Source organism: Mandrillus leucophaeus, unplaced genomic scaffold, assembly GCF_000951045.1.
Source record: "Mandrillus leucophaeus isolate KB7577 unplaced genomic scaffold, Mleu.le_1.0 Scaffold566, whole genome shotgun sequence".
Taxonomy (NCBI): Eukaryota; Metazoa; Chordata; class Mammalia; order Primates; family Cercopithecidae; genus Mandrillus; species Mandrillus leucophaeus.
The window spans coordinates 806,185-823,918 of NW_012106097.1; the positions used below are offsets into that span (position 1 = coordinate 806,185).

At 38.5% G+C, this 17,734-nt stretch overlaps 1 protein-coding gene across 1 annotated transcript in view; it reads left to right on the forward strand.

The window, feature by feature from the left end:
- PLD1 (phospholipase D1, phosphatidylcholine-specific) overlaps positions 1-17,734 on the forward strand; it is a 175,302-nt gene that overhangs the window by 21,215 nt on the left and 136,353 nt on the right. The window contains exons 2-6 of the mRNA XM_011998296.1: positions 9,785-9,975; positions 10,207-10,334; positions 12,231-12,376; positions 12,895-13,000; positions 14,369-14,434. Of these exons, the coding sequence (XP_011853686.1) occupies positions 9,816-9,975; positions 10,207-10,334; positions 12,231-12,376; positions 12,895-13,000; positions 14,369-14,434 (606 nt within the window). The 5' untranslated portion in view covers positions 9,785-9,815. The remainder of the gene's footprint in view (positions 1-9,784; positions 9,976-10,206; positions 10,335-12,230; positions 12,377-12,894; positions 13,001-14,368; positions 14,435-17,734) is intronic.

A 17,734-nucleotide genomic window follows, 5' to 3' on the forward strand; every position in this document is an offset into this window, starting at 1 on the left:
TTGTAAGCGTGTCACTTCCAGGCCACTGCCTCCCATGGTTCTGGGATCTTATCTCCTAAAATTTATGTGAGGGAACAGAACTGTAATCTCAGATGCTTATCTGAGATCCAGAACCCTTTGGACCCTACAGCTTCAGTTCCAGTGTGCCCATCAGACTTCAGTTTCTTCATTCTTAGACACTGTAGGTTTTTTCTTCATTATTGTTTTTGTTGCTGCTGCCACTGCTGTTAACCTTGAATAAATCTTTTCTTAAAACAATCACAATTTACCTAGCAATTCTGTGTTTTCAGTAGAAATGGAGCGTATGTATCAGCTTGATTCATTTTGTTTCCAGAAGTTTGTAGCAGTGTTTTCTATAACAGACAACATCAGACCGTTCCCAGATCCAGCTCTTGCTGCTAGTTCCTGTGCTTAGGAGGGACATGATTCAGGTGGGAATATATGGACTTTGGGCAGGGGTCTTACTGATAGCTCTTAGAATAACTAGGGACATAAGAACAGCTAACTTTATTTTAGCATCTAGTATAGTCCAAGCTCTAAATCACACAATGTTACTTCCATTTTACACATTAGGAAGCTGAGGCACAGAAAGACATAAATAACTTGTTTCACCATAAGGAGAGTCATATTTCAAGTTACTTCACTCAAAATCACAAATGTACCATGGTACAGTACTGCCTCAACAAACATTTTTAGTAATTATATAGATGGCCAAAAAATTGAAATTGTGCTATGTCAACTAGCAGTTGTGACAGGATTCAAAAGCTAATCAGCACTGGAGAGTTTTTGGAGGAGATTACGATGTGTGTTTGCCAGATTCATTCTTCTCATAGGTGAAATTCATGGGATATCATCGAAAACACTCTCTGTACTGCCAAAACTCACACTAACAGAGGTCGTTTGCCTGTTGCTTTGAAGAGAAGTGAAAGAAAGGAAAGCAGGAATATTCTATTCTTGGCCATAAAGAAACTGAGTATTCATTTAACATCCAAGGATGTTAATTTTAGAAGTCTGACCACAGTTTTTAGCAATATTAACTACCTTTCTTTTATAAAGAAGAATTTTCCCTTTGACTTAAGTCAATCCAGTGGTTGTACAAAGTCTCCGACTTACACGTAATAAACATATTAACAGGCTTTGAAGTTAGGAGTGATCCTCCCATATTTTCTCTTCAAATACAAATCTTTGTAATGTGCCTTGTCACTTACAGGGACAGGAATAAATCTTCTTAGATGTTGGCTCAGAATCCTCATCTAAATGTCCTTGGCATTTGGGCTAGGTTTTTATCTTCTGGGTGATGTCATTTAGAATATGTTGTTTTTCTGACATTTAGTAATGTTGACAGAGGAGTTTTTAAAATTATAATGTATCTATTGCAAAGTCCTAAACACAGACGACTTCATATTCATGTAAAACAGATATTTTAATTTTCAGTTTTTAGGTGAGGAAACTGAGCACCAACTAAAGTGACTTTGCCCAAGTTAACCAAGGCAGAAATAATAGCAAAGTACATCAGATAGTTGTGTGGCCTTGAGCAAGTCACTTATCTCTCTGTGCCTTCAGTTTCCTTGCCTATGAAAAGGGGCTAAGAATAGCAGCTACTTCATAGGTCTGTTGTAAGGACAGATTGAGTTAATGCATGCAAACCACCTGGATCACTGCCTGGCACATAGTAAACATTATACAAGTTTGCTTTTTAAAAATTACTGTTAAATTCAGCACAAACGAATTTCTGCAGGAGCCAGGATGGTTCAGAAAAAAAAAAAAAAAGAACAAACAAACAAAACATGGGCTTTGGAATCCTGGTTCTAACGCTGTCCTAGCTCAAGTTTCCTGTATAGAGCCTCTGGGGTTGCATAGTAGGGTTGAATAGGGGTGTTTATAATTCTAGAGGAGAAAAAAATGGGGGGGAAGAGAAGAGAGGCAGGAAAGAAGGCAAAGCAGTCATTTCCTGGCTGGCCATAGCTTCCCAGGAAAAGCAGCCAGTCACTCCATCACATAGAACATCTTCCAGATTGACTGTTTTGTATCAGTGTGCTCAGCACAGCCAAGGCCTGAAGGAGAGGGGAGAGGCATGCATCTGCCAGCAACTTAACCTGCCCTAGTATCACAGGCTGTGAGACTTGGTTTCCTGTACTCCTCTTACCCGCCTGACACACAACTCCTGAGGAAGCAAGAGAACATGTCCCCGGTGCAGCACTCTAACTGAATCCAAAAGCATCTGGATGAGCCAGTGCCTCCGAGGGTCTGGTCAGAGGTCAGTGGAGCCGCGTGCTGTACTGCATGCCATGGAAGCTGTGCCAAAGCCCTGCCCTCGCCCAGAAGGAGGTTGAGATGGTTGGTGGCTTTAGGAGAAGAAGTGAGAGCAGTCATGACTGGGGATCTTTACTGAGCAGAGGCCAGGAAGGCAGATGGGACCCAGCCCATCTAGTGGCCTACATACCAGAACCAGTCCCACCACTCACAACTGTGCAGCCTCAGTAAGCTCCCATGACCCCAGTGAGATTGTTGTGAGAATCGGAAGTAATACACGTAACATGCCTTTCAGTGCAGGCACTCAAGAAATGACACATCATATTTTCTTAACCATCAACATTTGAAATAGATGTCAATTTCCTTCAGCATTTGAATAGATGTCAATTTCCTTTAACATCTGTATTTGACTCTGGAAGCAGTTTGAATTCAAAGATATGACTGAGATGAACTAGAAGCTGATACCACTGCAAAAAGGGAAATATTTAACTCTAGGACATATTAAAGGAAATTACTCAGAAAGCTCATGCCAGAGAACAAATGCCATGGATGTTTTTAAAAGGTCATCCAAAGAGGTAAAAGGACTTACGAAAAGTCATGAGAATCAAGAAATGATTTTCATGCCCCAAAACATGTGACTTATATCCTAATTCACTATTGGATAGTGAAACAGCTGTCTGGAAGGTTTTCCCTTCTGGAAACCATGATGTCTTATGGGATTTCTTTGTGCCTCCATGGCATAAAGCTGCCTTGGTTTTCTTGGGTTATTATTAAAAATGGCCGGGAGAGATCATTATTAGAAGTATCCTAATAACATACTTACTGGTTGAGATTAGCTAATGGCAGAAATTATGGAAATTGTAAGAGCGATGTAACATTTTGCTTTATGTCATTATAGATGTGTTTTTGTTTGTTTGTTTGTTTGTTTGTTTGTTTTTAGCTAGGGGAAAAAAGAGAACATGAATTCAACTCTTATTCTGTGAGCACAGTGAGTCCAAAGTATTTAGCACCAGTCTGGACATCTCAGGGATAAAAGCAGCATCAGTGTTAGGCCAAGTGGAGGGTTTGATATAAAGCCAGGAAAGAAGGATAAGTAAGTGGAAGATTGCTGGGCTCTGGGCTCCCTGAGATCAGACTGGATGTGGAGCTCAGTGGAAGGGCTGTGTTTGGGAATCAAACTTCTGACTCTTAGAACCATAGACGTAATAGCAAACTGGACTCACAGGTTATGGGCAGGAGAGCTGGCTGGGTGATTCTGCATCTTGGCATTTCCTTTTCTTGGAGGTGGAAGGCAGGTGGAAGGCAGAAGAGGAGCAGGCGCATGGCTTTTGGGTCAGCCAGAGCCAGGCTGAGAGGTGACTTACTGACTTTCTGACTCTTCACCTCTGTCACACTATCTCACTGTCTGCAAAGTGGGAATGATGACAGTACTCCTCATGAAGTTGCAGCGAGGATCATTTGACATGATGCATGAAAAGCCCTCAGCAAAAGCCTGGCACACAGGAAGCTTCACTAGCAGTTTGCTGTGTTAGCTGTGATTGCTTTGGCAGCCAATCTGTTTCTTACATGTTATACGCCTCTCAGGGGCTTTTCAACCAGAAGGCTTCTACATCTGAGTGTGTCTGCGGTATGTAAGGGAAATAATATCTCTTTGTGTCATTCACTGAATAACCTGCAGCTGACAGCTTTCTCTATGGATAGCTCACTGATTATGTCACTTAATCAACAAACGTGTTGAGCAGGTGCTCAGCTGGGTGTCTGTGGTGAATGCCCATGACTCTAACCCTCTTCCCCCAGGAGTGTCCCTGTCTAGTAGGAAGACAGGTGTGTCAGTGCATCAGCACATGATTGCAGCTCAGTGGACATGCTTCTTCACCTAAAGGTATTGAGGGTACAACCATGAACCTATGAAAATATATGCAAAATGCTGCATGTGAACCCATGCTCATTTATTTCTGGGGTTGTGGGTTCATAGATTTCATCAAAGTTGCAAAGGGTGCTGGACCTCAAAGGGAGCAGGAGCCACAATCGTGAGAAAAGTGGCGAGCACTATGGGGATGCCAAGGAAGGATTGCATAACCAGCCAGGGACAGCAGGTTGGATGAGGCCAGGAAGACATGCAAAGAAAAGGAAGGACATTAGCTGGGTCTGGCTGGCTAATGCCTTCCATGATTGTTTTTGCAGAGGAAGGCTTACTGGTTTCTCTTATACTTAGGGTAGTATAGTCCAGAAATTTCAGAACTGGTTGAATGGGAGAGACCCATTCTTAGAGTAGCCCAGCCAGGAAGACAGTTGCAAGATGGTACGTTAGTTTTGGCAGCTAAAAAAGAGATGAAAAGCAGGATAAACTCTGTTAAGATTATTTTTTCAGGGGTCCCCTTTTAATAGAATTAAAGATGACACTAGCAACCGAGATGATTTTTGCCTATAGATGAGTATCCATGATCACATTTACTCCTCACAGCTTCCCAAGGGAGGAAGCATGAGTGGAACATTTCATAGAGGGACACTGCAACCCTCAGACTGGTAGTTGCCCAGGTTACACTCATAGTAAGGGTAGAACAATCCTAGGTCATTTGATCTTTCCCTTATACCATTGACATTTCATTTTCTGTCCAAGGTACATAATCACCTTCCATTAATATTTGTGGAAGTCATGTTCCTTTTTATAAAAAGTCAAAGATCCAATTAAACATCAGAGGATATTTAAAATGTATTTTCTCAAAACATGTAGTCTGGAGTGTAAAATATGTTAATATCATTTACTTTATTGAAAGTCAGCTAAACTCAAAAGACATTTATCCAAGTCATATTATATTACTAGAGATTGAGTTTAGTACTTGAATCCACATTTATAATTTTTATATCTCAGAGAGCATCAAGTCAGTTCCAGAAATACAGTTGCTGTATGATGTGTTTTTGAAGGTTATATACTATGGATCCTTTAATTTTCATCATCGTGAAAAAATGGGAAAACAAGATATCCCCACAACTCAGTTTGGGTTTAAACTATCTAATCATGATTTTTTTTTTTTTACATTCATACATTATGATATGATTTTTGGCTTAGGAATTCATGGCATTTATTTCTCTCAGTAAGTACCATAGCATCTAGAAAAAAATGAGGAAATTTTTGCATATTATGTTAGAAAGGAAGTAATAAGTAAATTGTAACTATGTTCACGGAGTGAATGTGGGTTGTTGTTCTTTTAAAAATGGTTTTACTTTTTAGCAATGCATAGTGGCACATGCCTGTAGTCCTAGTTATTCTGGAGGCTGAGGCAGGAGGATCACTTGAGCTCAGGAGTTCAAGGCTGGATTGAGCTATGATCACACCACTGTATTCCAGCCTGGGCAAGAGAGCAAGAGCTTGACTTAAAAAAAAAAAAAAAAAACAGTTTTATTTTAAGAGTATATGAAGCAAAGTGTAAAAGCCTCCCAGTGCTAATGTTTCCTTCCACCCACAGTCCCACCTCTGGATTCGTAGGTAGCTGGGCTTTGAAGTCAGATCAATCAAAGTTGATCACCAGCTTCATCACTTCCCAGCCGTGTGGCCCTGCCAAGTTTCCTACCTTCTCTAAGCTACTCATTAAAAATGCTGGTAACAATGGGACCCAGCTCCTAAAGTTATTGTGAAGATTAAATGAGATCATGATATTAATCTCTTTGTACGGTACCTGGCATGTAGTACAAATATAGCAAATATTGGCTAATGTTCATATTTATGTTAATATCAATAATTATAGTTGATATTATTGTATTTTGGCTAAGGCAGTGTTTATCTATTTGTTATCTGAAAAGGAAAGTGTCAGCTTCTCTTTGATGTTCTACTTCCCAATCTTGTTGAAAGTTGAGAATAGAAAATTCTCTGATTTCATCACTGAATAACTGGAGGCCATTAAATCTTCCCTGCAAAGATTTTCAGTTCTATAATTCAAAACGAGAAAAAAAAAACCCTTATTTACTTTCCAGATACAAATGCAAACAGAAATAAAACACAGCTGCTCTTATCTCTCCATGGGCACCATCTCTTCTTGGTACTGAAAAAGATAATGATCTTGCAGTATAATTTTATAAGGAGGTAACAAAATCAATTACATTATCTCAAGTGTAAACACTGAAGCCCTTATCCAATTGCTGACTAATACAGGCTGTGCCTGTGGCAGCTGCTCACCCCCTATTATAGATTATTTTAGATGAAAGAAAACATTGACTGATAAATGAAGATTTGACAACATAGGAGCATAGATGGTTTTACAGCTTGATATTCAAGAATGAAACCAGCAATACAATGGTTGGATGAAAAGTCAGCACACAATGCCCATGGACACAAGTAAAGGTAAAGATGGACAAATGATTCATTGTCTATTATTAAATAGTAAAGTCTTTACAAAAGCATGAACAAATCTGCAAATGCTTTGGGTCCATTTCCACATGGTCTTATAAAATATTATAAACCAGAAAAGTAAAAGGCTAAGAAGGAACTCAGGAAGCTGTTGAGATATGTCATTTTCATAATTGAAGTGACTGTGGGATTAGTATGATCCCTTCCAAGGTATGGTGACTAAAGTAGAGGACATCTCTTGTCACAGGACTTAAACTTCATATAAAAGATTAATTTAAATTTATAGACATTCAAGCCCATAAAATAAAAGTAATAATTATGGGCCTCTGTAACCAACTCCATAAGATTTTAGAGCCAGACAAAATCTGCTTTATAAACTCAACACTGACACAAGTTGAGTGACCTTGGACGATTGCTTAACTAAATCTCTCAGAATAATCATATCTACCATGTGGGGTCATTGTGAGTATTAAATAACATAACTGTGCTACAATTGTGCTTAGCATGTAATAAACACTTGATAAATGATAAGATGTTTTCTTTGTTTCATGTCTCACTCTTCAAGTTTTTCATAAGTGAATATGCTTCTTTTTTCTCTATCTGAAGTTGGATATTTATTTTAGCTTGATGCGTTAGCTCTGTAACACTGTATAGATTACTGAAGTCTTTGTATTTCTTAAAATTAACAGGCATTTTTAGGATCAGCACGTAGTTCAAAAGGAAGGTTATTTGGAGTAACCTTTGTCTTCACTATGTTAAGAAAGTTGACAAAGTTAATAAGTCTGTTTAATCAATAAAAAATATCTGAAGTCTTTAAAAATTAACAAGCTGCAATGATATGATGTAATTTCTTATCTGTTTTTCCTTGTCTCTTTTCCTCTAAATTTTTCATTACCTTGTATTTTGAATAGAATAAAATCTGACACATTGTTAAGTGTTTGTTGAATGAAGAGGAAAGGACATACATATTTTGATTTTGACCAAAGGCAACGCTCCTCAATGGAGGCTGAATAGATCTTAATTAAATTATGTAGGTTAGAAAACATTCTGCTACCTGCTTCTCTTACTCACATGCAAAACTACTCTGATTAATTTCTTGGGCTAGGAAAAGGGTTAAAGTAATTAAATTATAAGGGAGGCTGAACACTTTTATGGCATCTTTTATCTACAGTTAGGGTTTTTGTGTTGAAAGAACTCTAGAGATGAAATGGCTCAACCTCTTCAATTTATAGAGAGGAAACAAAGACCCTGGGAATGTAAATGGCTTCGTCTTGTGGTAACCGAGTTGCAGGAATTTATTTCCAATTCTTCCTATTAGGGTTTGCTCTTAAATGGACTTGCCCCAGGGTACTTATTTATACTAACTGTTCCATCTATTCCAAGGGCTTACATATCTACAAAGAATAGATAGCAAGGTAAAGATTGTGATTGAGAATATTGGCTTTTGGGTTAGAGAAACCTGAATTCCAGTCCCTTCTTCACCACTTATCAGCTGTGTGACCTTGGACAGATAGTTTAAAATATTGATCAAGTTACTTAGTCTTTCTTTGCCTCAGTTTCCTTATCTATAAAGAGGGAATGACAAACTCCTGTCATGCTCAAAATAGAAATAACAAACCCTCACAGATTTATTATTAATGACAAATGAGACAATGTATGTAAACAATTATAACCAGTGAGGTGCATTCTAAACAATTAGTAACTATTAACTATTATAATATAAATTAGAAGTGGGAGGGAACATTGAAGGGAAGAGATAGTCCTATACTTTGCTATAGTAGGCCACAAATTTGGCTCCAAGCTTTCTTACAGCCGACATACAGAAAGAAACATGATTGATTACATAGTTCCAGGGAACTTAGATATATTAATTTTATATATGTGGCCAAACCAGAACCTCCCTCCTTCACTCCCGTTTTTGAATTTCCAAACAGTCTCTTTCTCCCAGACATAACAGTATAGGTTTTAGAGACTCACTGAGTTATAATAAGGGCTGTATAAGTTTTCCTGAGACTTTCTTGGCATTCCCATATAGCCACTTAGCTTTTTGGTAGCACTTGCAGGACAGACCCAGATAAGTGTCTTCCCCGGACAAATTTCATTCTCAAGAAGCCCAAGACCTTGGAGGAGGCCAGGGGTGAACTTTGGGTTATATGCCTCATTTCCCTCACCCATATCAGGTGTTCCTTAATCACAGGGGCCTGCCTTATTCACCTTCACATTTTCATTCATCTCATCTCACACGTGGTGGATGCCCATTGTGATTTGCAGTTATAAATGAACATGTGCTGAAGAGTTACTGGTATGAGGGTCCTTCCGTTTTAGGGCCTGGTTTTAACAGAGAGATTATTTCTATATCAGGCAAAACAGACGTTTCATCCAACTCTGATGACAGTGTGCGAAGCTTGAATCTCAATATTTTACATGAAAAATAATATCCATGTGAACTCTTCTGCCCTGGGTACTGATGTGCAACGACTTGTGTTATTAAATATCAGAATGAAATAGAACTAGTTTTCTTTAAAGAAATAAAAAAAGGAGGGAAGTATAACTCTAGCACCTCAGATATCTTTCGGAATAGGTACGTTAATCAATTTCCCTTCAAGACACATACGTCATTATACCTCATGTAAAGTCGTGGCCAAATTCTCATATCTCGAAAGGTAATATACACTTTGCTTGTGATATCACCTACAGAGAAAATGTAGAAAGATTATGCTATCATAAAAATATTTCTAAATCTGTATATTTCAATATGTGAAATATTCTAAATTTTCTTTTGGAGATATTGAGTTGCTTATTTTACATTATATTCTGTCTTCAACTGTATTTATTATAGCAAATAATCTATTTCTTTCTCTGAATAAGCTTTCCCAAACCAATCTCCCTTGAATTACTTATCCAACTTAATAAAGTCGGATGAGAGAAATGTTGGCATTCAATGTGGTGTTTCTTTTTTTTTTTTTTCTTTTTTACAATTGAGTACTCCGTTTTAATTTACAAATTAAGAATCCTTTAAATGTTAAACAGAAACAACAACTAAAAGGTTGTTTTGGATAACTGAGCCTCACACAGAGCAGGCGGAATTATTTCCATATGCTGTATCTAAGTCTGGATTCAAATTGTGGAATAGCATTTTATGTTATCAAAATGCTAAGTCTTTGTAACCCTTTTCTTCTTTCCTAGCCCCTTTGCTTTTACTCTGTCCTAAGTTAACATGTCACTGAAAACCGAGTCACGGGTAAATACCTCTGCACTGCAGAAAATTGCTGCTGACATGAGTAATATCATAGAAAATCTGGACACGCGGGAACTCCACTTTGAGGGAGAGGAGGTAGAATACGACGTGTCTCCCAGCGATGCCAAGATACAGGAAGGTAAAGACGGATGATCTGAGTGGGGAAGAAAAGAGTTTGTCAGGGTTGCTTGGAAGAGCACAAATTTGAAGTAACCAGCAAATGATTGATTTTCCTTGCAGATGTAACACTGGGCTCAGATCATTTTGTAAGAGGCTTTCTTGTTTTAACACATGGTTCTTGAAAGAATGCCTGTAAAAGACAAGTTATGCTAATCATATATTGCATTAACTTTATTTGCTTATTTTTTAGTGTATATTCCTTTCTCTGCTGTTTATAACACTCAAGGATTTAAGGAGCCTAATATACAGACGTATCTCTCTGGCTGTCCAATAAAAGCACAAGTTTTGGAAGTGGAACGCTTCACATCTACAACAAGGGTCAGAGCGTTTATGGATTCACCATTTTTTCTTTTGTCAATATATGTGAATTACTACTACATAGCCTTTCATTTTCCTCCCTCCTAGCTATGACCATGTTTGTGGCTGTTTGTTTGTTTGTTTTTATTTATCTATTATTTCCAAGTCATTGTCACCTGTCAAGGTTTTGCCTCCTTCCCACTTAATCTTCATTCTTATATTCCTCTTTCTTCATTCGAGCCAAAGCTCTTTCTTTTAAAAAGGCATGTAAGGCAAATTAACAATGTAATAAATTGCAAAGTGCCTCTCTTACTCTTCTTCTCTCCCTAGTTTTCTGTTTCATTTGGACTCTTGATGCGTATTTGTTCCACCTTGCATGGCAAGTATAAGTCAACAAGAATTTTAGCTTTCCTAATGTTTATTTAGAATGAAAATGTTGGTGCTCCCTGGCTCTTAAGAAAAAAAGCCAGGATACTGGATTGGCCAGTGCCATTACCCCAAAATACTGTTGAGAGAATTCTGCAGGCATACTCTGCCTCTCTGAATGGTTCCTAGAAAACCATCCTTTAGTCCTCATTCATGTGCTTTTTCATTGAACGCTGAAAAGGCTTTGGAGTAAAATGTCTTCAGCAATCAAATCCTTTGAAATGGATTGGACTAGAAGAAACCTTTAGGGTAGCTCCTTTTCTCTGTTCCTGCCTGGATTTTGCAGTTGTTAAGTCTCCAGGGGAGGAAAATGGCTGCAGGGTGGTGACTTTTGTCCCTTCAGGCTAAGCTCTAGCCATGGCAGAGTAAGGCCACCATTGCCTCCTGCCTCAGGGGAAGCACAGATTAATAACCAGCTGTCAGGGCACAGCTTCGCCTTCCCTTCCTCCTTGTCTTTTGGAGGTGGCATGCGCTGCATCGCTTTCTGGGTGGTTTTGCCTCGTGCTGTGTCCCAGCTTACCTGCACATGTACTGACTTCCAGCCTGCACTCACTTGGGTGTCAGCCTCTGGTTTAGGCTTTCCCTGTAACTCGGGTCCATGTCTGCCTGATACACCACTGAGCAGAACTCACTCAGAAATGTCTCTAAGATGAGCTTTGTTTTCTTTTTTCACCTGCCAGCATTTAGATTGAAAGATAGTTAACATGTGGGGGTAAATGACAGACTCTAGAGCCAAACTGCATGATTTAATTCATCTTTGCCTTGTGATCTTGAACGAGTGACTTAACATCTCTGTTCCTGTTTCCTCTTCTGAATAAGGGGTATAACAGTGCTTACCTTATAGGCTTGTTATGAAGATTTAGTAATGATAATACATATGTATAATATTATACAAATGTACACTGTATACTCATTACCGCATTCACTTTCTCCACCCATGCCTCCTTAACACTGGTGGCTCCTCAGGGTGGGTGGGTGGTATAGACAAGGCTGGACCTTGGAATGTGTTTCACAGGAGAAGGAGAGAAGGCATGTCATGCCATTTCTGAAGAACAGAAACAGCCAAGATGGTGCTCTTAGTATACAATACCTCTCACCCCTGCCAATTGCCTGGTTCACTGCTTATATTTGTGGACTGGACCCCTGAAGAATAATTAGGGCCTTCTCTCATTGTCTCCTCCACCTAGTTCCTTGTTTCAGGTGTGTGTGTGCGTGGATGCACACACACAGATATGTTGGAGGAATAGCATTTGTAGGAATCGTCTCATGTGTGATTGAAAGTTTGTCTTATGTAATTCATCAAGTGAACATTTAGAGAATATTATTTCTGTAATTGGCTGCTTTTGAAAGAAATTTACTTAAGTACTTACACAAAATAAGTAGGCTGGACTTAAGTATACTTCCCTGTTACTAATTAAATATTGTTCACTGAAAGCTGTTGAAATTTTTATTGTTATCTAAAATATCAAACATTTTTATGTATCACTGTAGGTACCAAGTATTAATCTTTACACTATTGAATTAACACATGGGGAATTTAAATGGCAAGTTAAGAGGAAATTCAAGCACTTTCAAGAATTTCACAGAGAGCTGCTCAAGTACAAAGCCTTTATCCGAATCCCCATTCCCACCAGAAGGTAACCATTTTGGAATTAATTATGCCAGTATACAAGTTGAATGGAAAGTGTATTTTGGCTGGGTGTAGTGGCTCACGCCTGTAATCTCACCACTTTGGGAGGCTGAGGCAAGAGGATCACTTGAGGCCATGAGTTTGAGACTAGCCTGGGTAACGTAGCAAGACCTCCTCTCTACAAAAAAAATGAAAAATTTAGCTGGATGCGGTGGCACGTGGTGGTAGCTAGTAGTTCTACCTACTCAGCTGCAACAGGGGGATTGCTTGAGCCCAAGAGTTTAAAACTACAGTGAGCATGATTGTACCACTGCACTCCATCCTGGGCAACAGAGCACACCCAGTCTCTAAAATAAATAAATAAAAAGTGTATTTAATTCACAGTATTGGCTAACTAGTCTATTGTTGGTAGATATTTTCAATTAAATAGTGTCTTAAAAATATGCCATCTCATGAAAGATACATTAAAGTCATAGTCACAGAATAATCTAGTAAGTGTTTGCATTCTGTGTGTTTGTGTTTTAGACACACATTTAGGAGGCAAAACGTGAGAGAGGAGCCTCGAGAGATGCCCAGTTTGCCCCGTTCATCTGAAAACATGATAAGAGAAGAACAATTCCTTGGTAGAAGAGTACGTTGCTTCACTATTCTGTTGTTTTGAACCTAATTTTGCAGTGCTGTAGAAACACAGCATCTACTGAGGGGTGAAGTAGGCCTGGCTACAACTCCTCTCATCCACTCATCGATCCCCCAGGCTGGTTTAGCTTTTCTGGAACTAGTTAGGCAGTCCCTTCTTTCCCCAAGCCATACAATGCATTTTCTCAGAAGGGGAAGAGCGTCCTTGGTTAGGACTTAACATTATGAAGAAGCTGTTCTCCCAACTAGAACCTTTTTGAGCTTATTGTGGGTCAAAGATTGAACTCATTGTTGGGGATTTTGAGATCTACTCTTTTAAAATAATATATTTCCATACATAAGCTTCTGTGTTCATAATAGCCCATCTTAAATATATGTAAAATCTCATTCCTAAACTATAGATGGAGCAGTTAGGGCCTGAGAAGAGTATGACGGAGTACAGACCGGCACAGCACGGGGACAGAAAACTCCAGGGGAGGGGCACTTCTGCCTGCTTCCAAGATGGGTGCTACAGAGTGTGGACGATTAATTTTTTTTTTTACTAGAAAGTGAACAAGTGTTTGTTAATTTCTGTCAGTTCTGTTTGGCAATCTGAAACATTTATGTTCCAGAGGGAATGTTTGATTTCTCCTTTGTAGTTGTCATCTTGGCTAAAATCTCTGTAGGTATCTGGACCAAATATTTTCCAAGATACCTAGACATACACAATTATATAGTTTTGGTTTACTGTGTGCACATGTGTGAATTCAACTGAAAATGAAACTTAGTGATTAAGCAAAACCATGCTAAATTTTATGTCATGGTCAATATGATTGACATCTGTTGCTCCAGTGCCCCAAGCCTATATCCCTCTACTCCCCATCTGCCTCCACACACAGTTTAGCATATTTAAAATCAGTACATTCTACTAGAAAGTCGTTTAACCTCTCTCCACTTTTTTTCCTGGAAAGCTGTTTAAAAATTGTAGTGTATCTTTCAGTAAGTTCAGTGTTAGAATTGAAAAAAAAATGAAAGTTTTTGGTAATAGCAACAAATTCTTTAAAACAACTTATAGCAAGTCCTGCTATAATAGCTATGGAGGATTAAAAGAATATATAGCTCAGGGCTTGTCAGCAGTTTATAGAAGACCTAAGCATATGGAAAGTTAAAAAGTAAGAAGATATTTAAATAACAGTTCAAGAGAATTATGGAAATGACAGACTAATGCTATTCAGGATTCCTTGCTCCATGATTATATTATTAAATAATTGAATAACTTATACAAGTTAAGATGAAAATGATGATCTCATCATTGTCACTACTGTTTAATTTTTAAAAATAAATATGACCATGTTAACACTTACCTAAATTATTTGCATTACAGAAACAACTGGAAGATTACTTGACAAAGATACTAAAAATGCCCATGTATCGAAACTATCATGCCACAGTAAGTACTAGTCAGTGATTTGAGTTTGGAGTAATTTTCACTATAGTAAATTGTCAGCTAAATTTTGGATCATTTTATTAACACAAGTGATTGTATCCACATCTACATTCGTCCTTGAATTAAATTAAGTGAATACAAAGTTGATTTGACAGCAAGGTCCAGTTTACAATGGTGTGATGCTGTTTAAAAAAGTTGAATGAACTTAGTATGTCTATAAAAATAGATTTAAATGAACTTGAAATGCTGCTATAAGCTAGATTATCTAGAAATCAGCCTTCTTCTCTTCTCAGGTTTCCAGGAAAATGCCAAAAAACATTTTTAGCTACAAAGAGTAACTGTTGAGTAGTAAGTGATGAAAACAGTTGAGGGGAGTTGAATGCCTAAAGATTTTGTGGTGGGTAGGGCGGTTGCCATCTGATTGGCTTGTCATGCCTGTTAAAGGCCTGTCTTTTCATTCCAAAGTGAGAAGCATGGGAAAAGCTAGGAAAGAAAAAACGCTTGAGGAATCCAAATAAAGAGAGAAGAGGTGATGGGGCTTAGATGCAGCCACAGAAATTAAGCTTGGGTTATGCAGCTGGCAAGCAGGGAGGGAGTAGGTTTCCTAGTGTCAGCTAACAATTAGCTCTGAGCTGTTAAAGGTGGGGTGTTTTTAAAGGTTTAGTCTTCAATTATCCAGAGGTCTGGATAACTGAGAATGCACTGGTTTATTGGATGTATGTATGCCTTTGTATGAATTGTATTGTTATGGGGCCGTGTGCATCTATATTATATGTGTGCAGAACTCAAGAGTTGGTGCAATTGTGATTTGGTCACTAGTTTAGAGAATGGCATCACATAAACACATAAACAGAAAGAGGAAAGACCTTAGTGTATTTTGGAGAGAATGCAAGAGCAATTCGCTCTGTGAGTTTCTCATAACAGGAGCTGCCTCGCTGCTGCCTTGCAACACACAGTTTGGAGTCTGGTCCAAATATACATCCAGCTGGTCCCCATTGCACACAGCTGACCTGAGTCTAGGTCACTACCTGCCTCCTGCAGCAGCTTGCACTGGGGCATTCAATGGACTTGAGGGAGCTTCTATGTCTTGGTAAACCTGGAGAAGGGTTTTCTGAGGAAAACAGGAATTCAGATTGCACCAGAGAATCTCAAGAGAAGGATGATGGGAGGCAGGGGTTTCTTTTCTTCTGGGACTCAGTAACTTGTATTGTTGAAATAACATAATGAATAAGGATACTACTACTATTGTTAATAAAAATGATACCTCCTGTTGTGTTGTCTGAAATCAGACAACAGACAATTATTTAAATGTGTATTAGTACCCATATGCAATAATTTTCCATTTCTTTTACTTTTCTGCCTGCCTGTGACTTTACTTTTACTATTTCTTTTGGCTTTAACAGTTCTTGGTGAGTTCATTCTTCTCTTTTTATGTACTTTTCTATATTTGGGATTCTGCTATTGACTAAAGAATGTTTACGTTTAAAAAATGTTCATTTTAATACTTTTCTGGTCATAAAAATATTTTCAAAGTTAAGCCATGTTGTATTTAGAAATTCCAGAGTGACCTATAAACATTTCCTTTGGAAAGGAAAGCCTCATTAGCAACTGGCTGAGGAGATTCTCCCTCTTATTTTTTCTATTTTTTTCCTTTTTATTTATTATTATTATTTTTTTTTGAGACGGAGTCTCACTCTGTTGCCCAGGCTGGAGTGCAGTGGCATGACCTCGGCTCACTGCAACCTCCGCCTCCCAGGTTCAAGCAATTCCCCTTCCTCAACCTCCCAAGTAGCTGGGACTACAGGCGCCCGCCACTACGCCCAGCTAATTTTTGTATTTTTAGTAGAGACAAGGTTTCACCATGTTGGCCAGGATGGTCTCGATCCCTTGACCTTGTGATCTGCCTACCTCGGTCTCCCAAAGTGCTGGGATTACAGGCGTAGCCACCGCACCCAGGCTCCCTCTCATTTTTGATGGTTACTGAGATTATTCTCTCCAACAGCTGAATTGTTCAATATGATTCAAGCACAGGATACAATTTGATATACATTAATTCTCTAAAGTTCTTTTTCTTTAAATGTAGTCTGGCCTAAAGACTAGATCTGTAGGCCTCTGCCTCATATTTGTGAAATGAGATTGGAATCTATGTGTTTTCTTCAATAATTGTGAGAAATATTAAAAAACTGTTTGTTAAAAATGCTTTACTGTCTGTAAAAAGCATATTAAAAGTTATTTTAACATGTATATAATAAATTTACACTTGTATAAGTATAAAACAAACCTATTTTAAGTGAATTCAGGTCCTTAAGCAGATAGAATCATGGATCAGAGGTCAAGGGACTGAACAGGATATGTTCTTAATCTCTATAGGGCCATCCAGATCTGTATTTGGAACAAGTGTGTTTAACAAATAGCTCAAGTGATTCTTACCACCAGGAGTTTGAGAACTAAACTAAAATGCTATGGTCAGCTTAGAAATGTCTTGGTAAAGTTAGACCACTTTAAAAAGTGGAGATAGGGCTGGGCATGGTGGCTCATGCCTACAATCCCAGCATTTTGGGAGGCTGAGGCAGGTAGATCACCTGAGGTCAGGAGTTCGAGACCAGCCTGGACAACATGGTGAAACCTTGTCTCTACTAAAAATACAAAAATTAGCCAGGCGTGTTGATGGGCGCCTGTAATCCCAGCTACTTGGGAGACTGAGACAGAAGAATCACTTGAACCTGGGAGGCAGAGGTTGCAGTGAGCCATGATTGTGCCACTGCACTCCAGCCTGGGCTACAGGGCAAGACTCCGCCTTAAAAAAAAAAAAAAAAAGTGGAGATAAATTTATTATAAAGGTGTTTGTATAATAGGATTTTTGCCAAAGGAATTCGGTTTAGGGTTCTAAGCACTGACCTTATTTTTCTTAAATGGCCTCTGAAATTAGACATGGACAGTTCTTTCCTCTCACTTTATAGTCATTGGTTGGGTTTGTGCTCAGACTTTTCTCCCATGATTATGAAGACTTGCTCTGATTTTAATTCTTTTTTTTCCTTCTTACGCTTCTGCAAAACAGAGCATCCTAGTGTTTTAGTGTAGTCATCATCAGACAGTCCCCTCAGAGACTATGGGTGATTTGTTCAGTTTTCTTTGCTCATTTGTAAAATGAGGACAAATGTATTTCCCCTTTACTCTAAGCATAAATATGTAAAAAATACCAATATCTGAGTTGTGTAATAACATATAAAAAAATCTCAAACAGGAATTCCTTTTGTATTCTGAAATTGTATTAGTGCTGGCTGTGGTAGAGAACTCACTAGC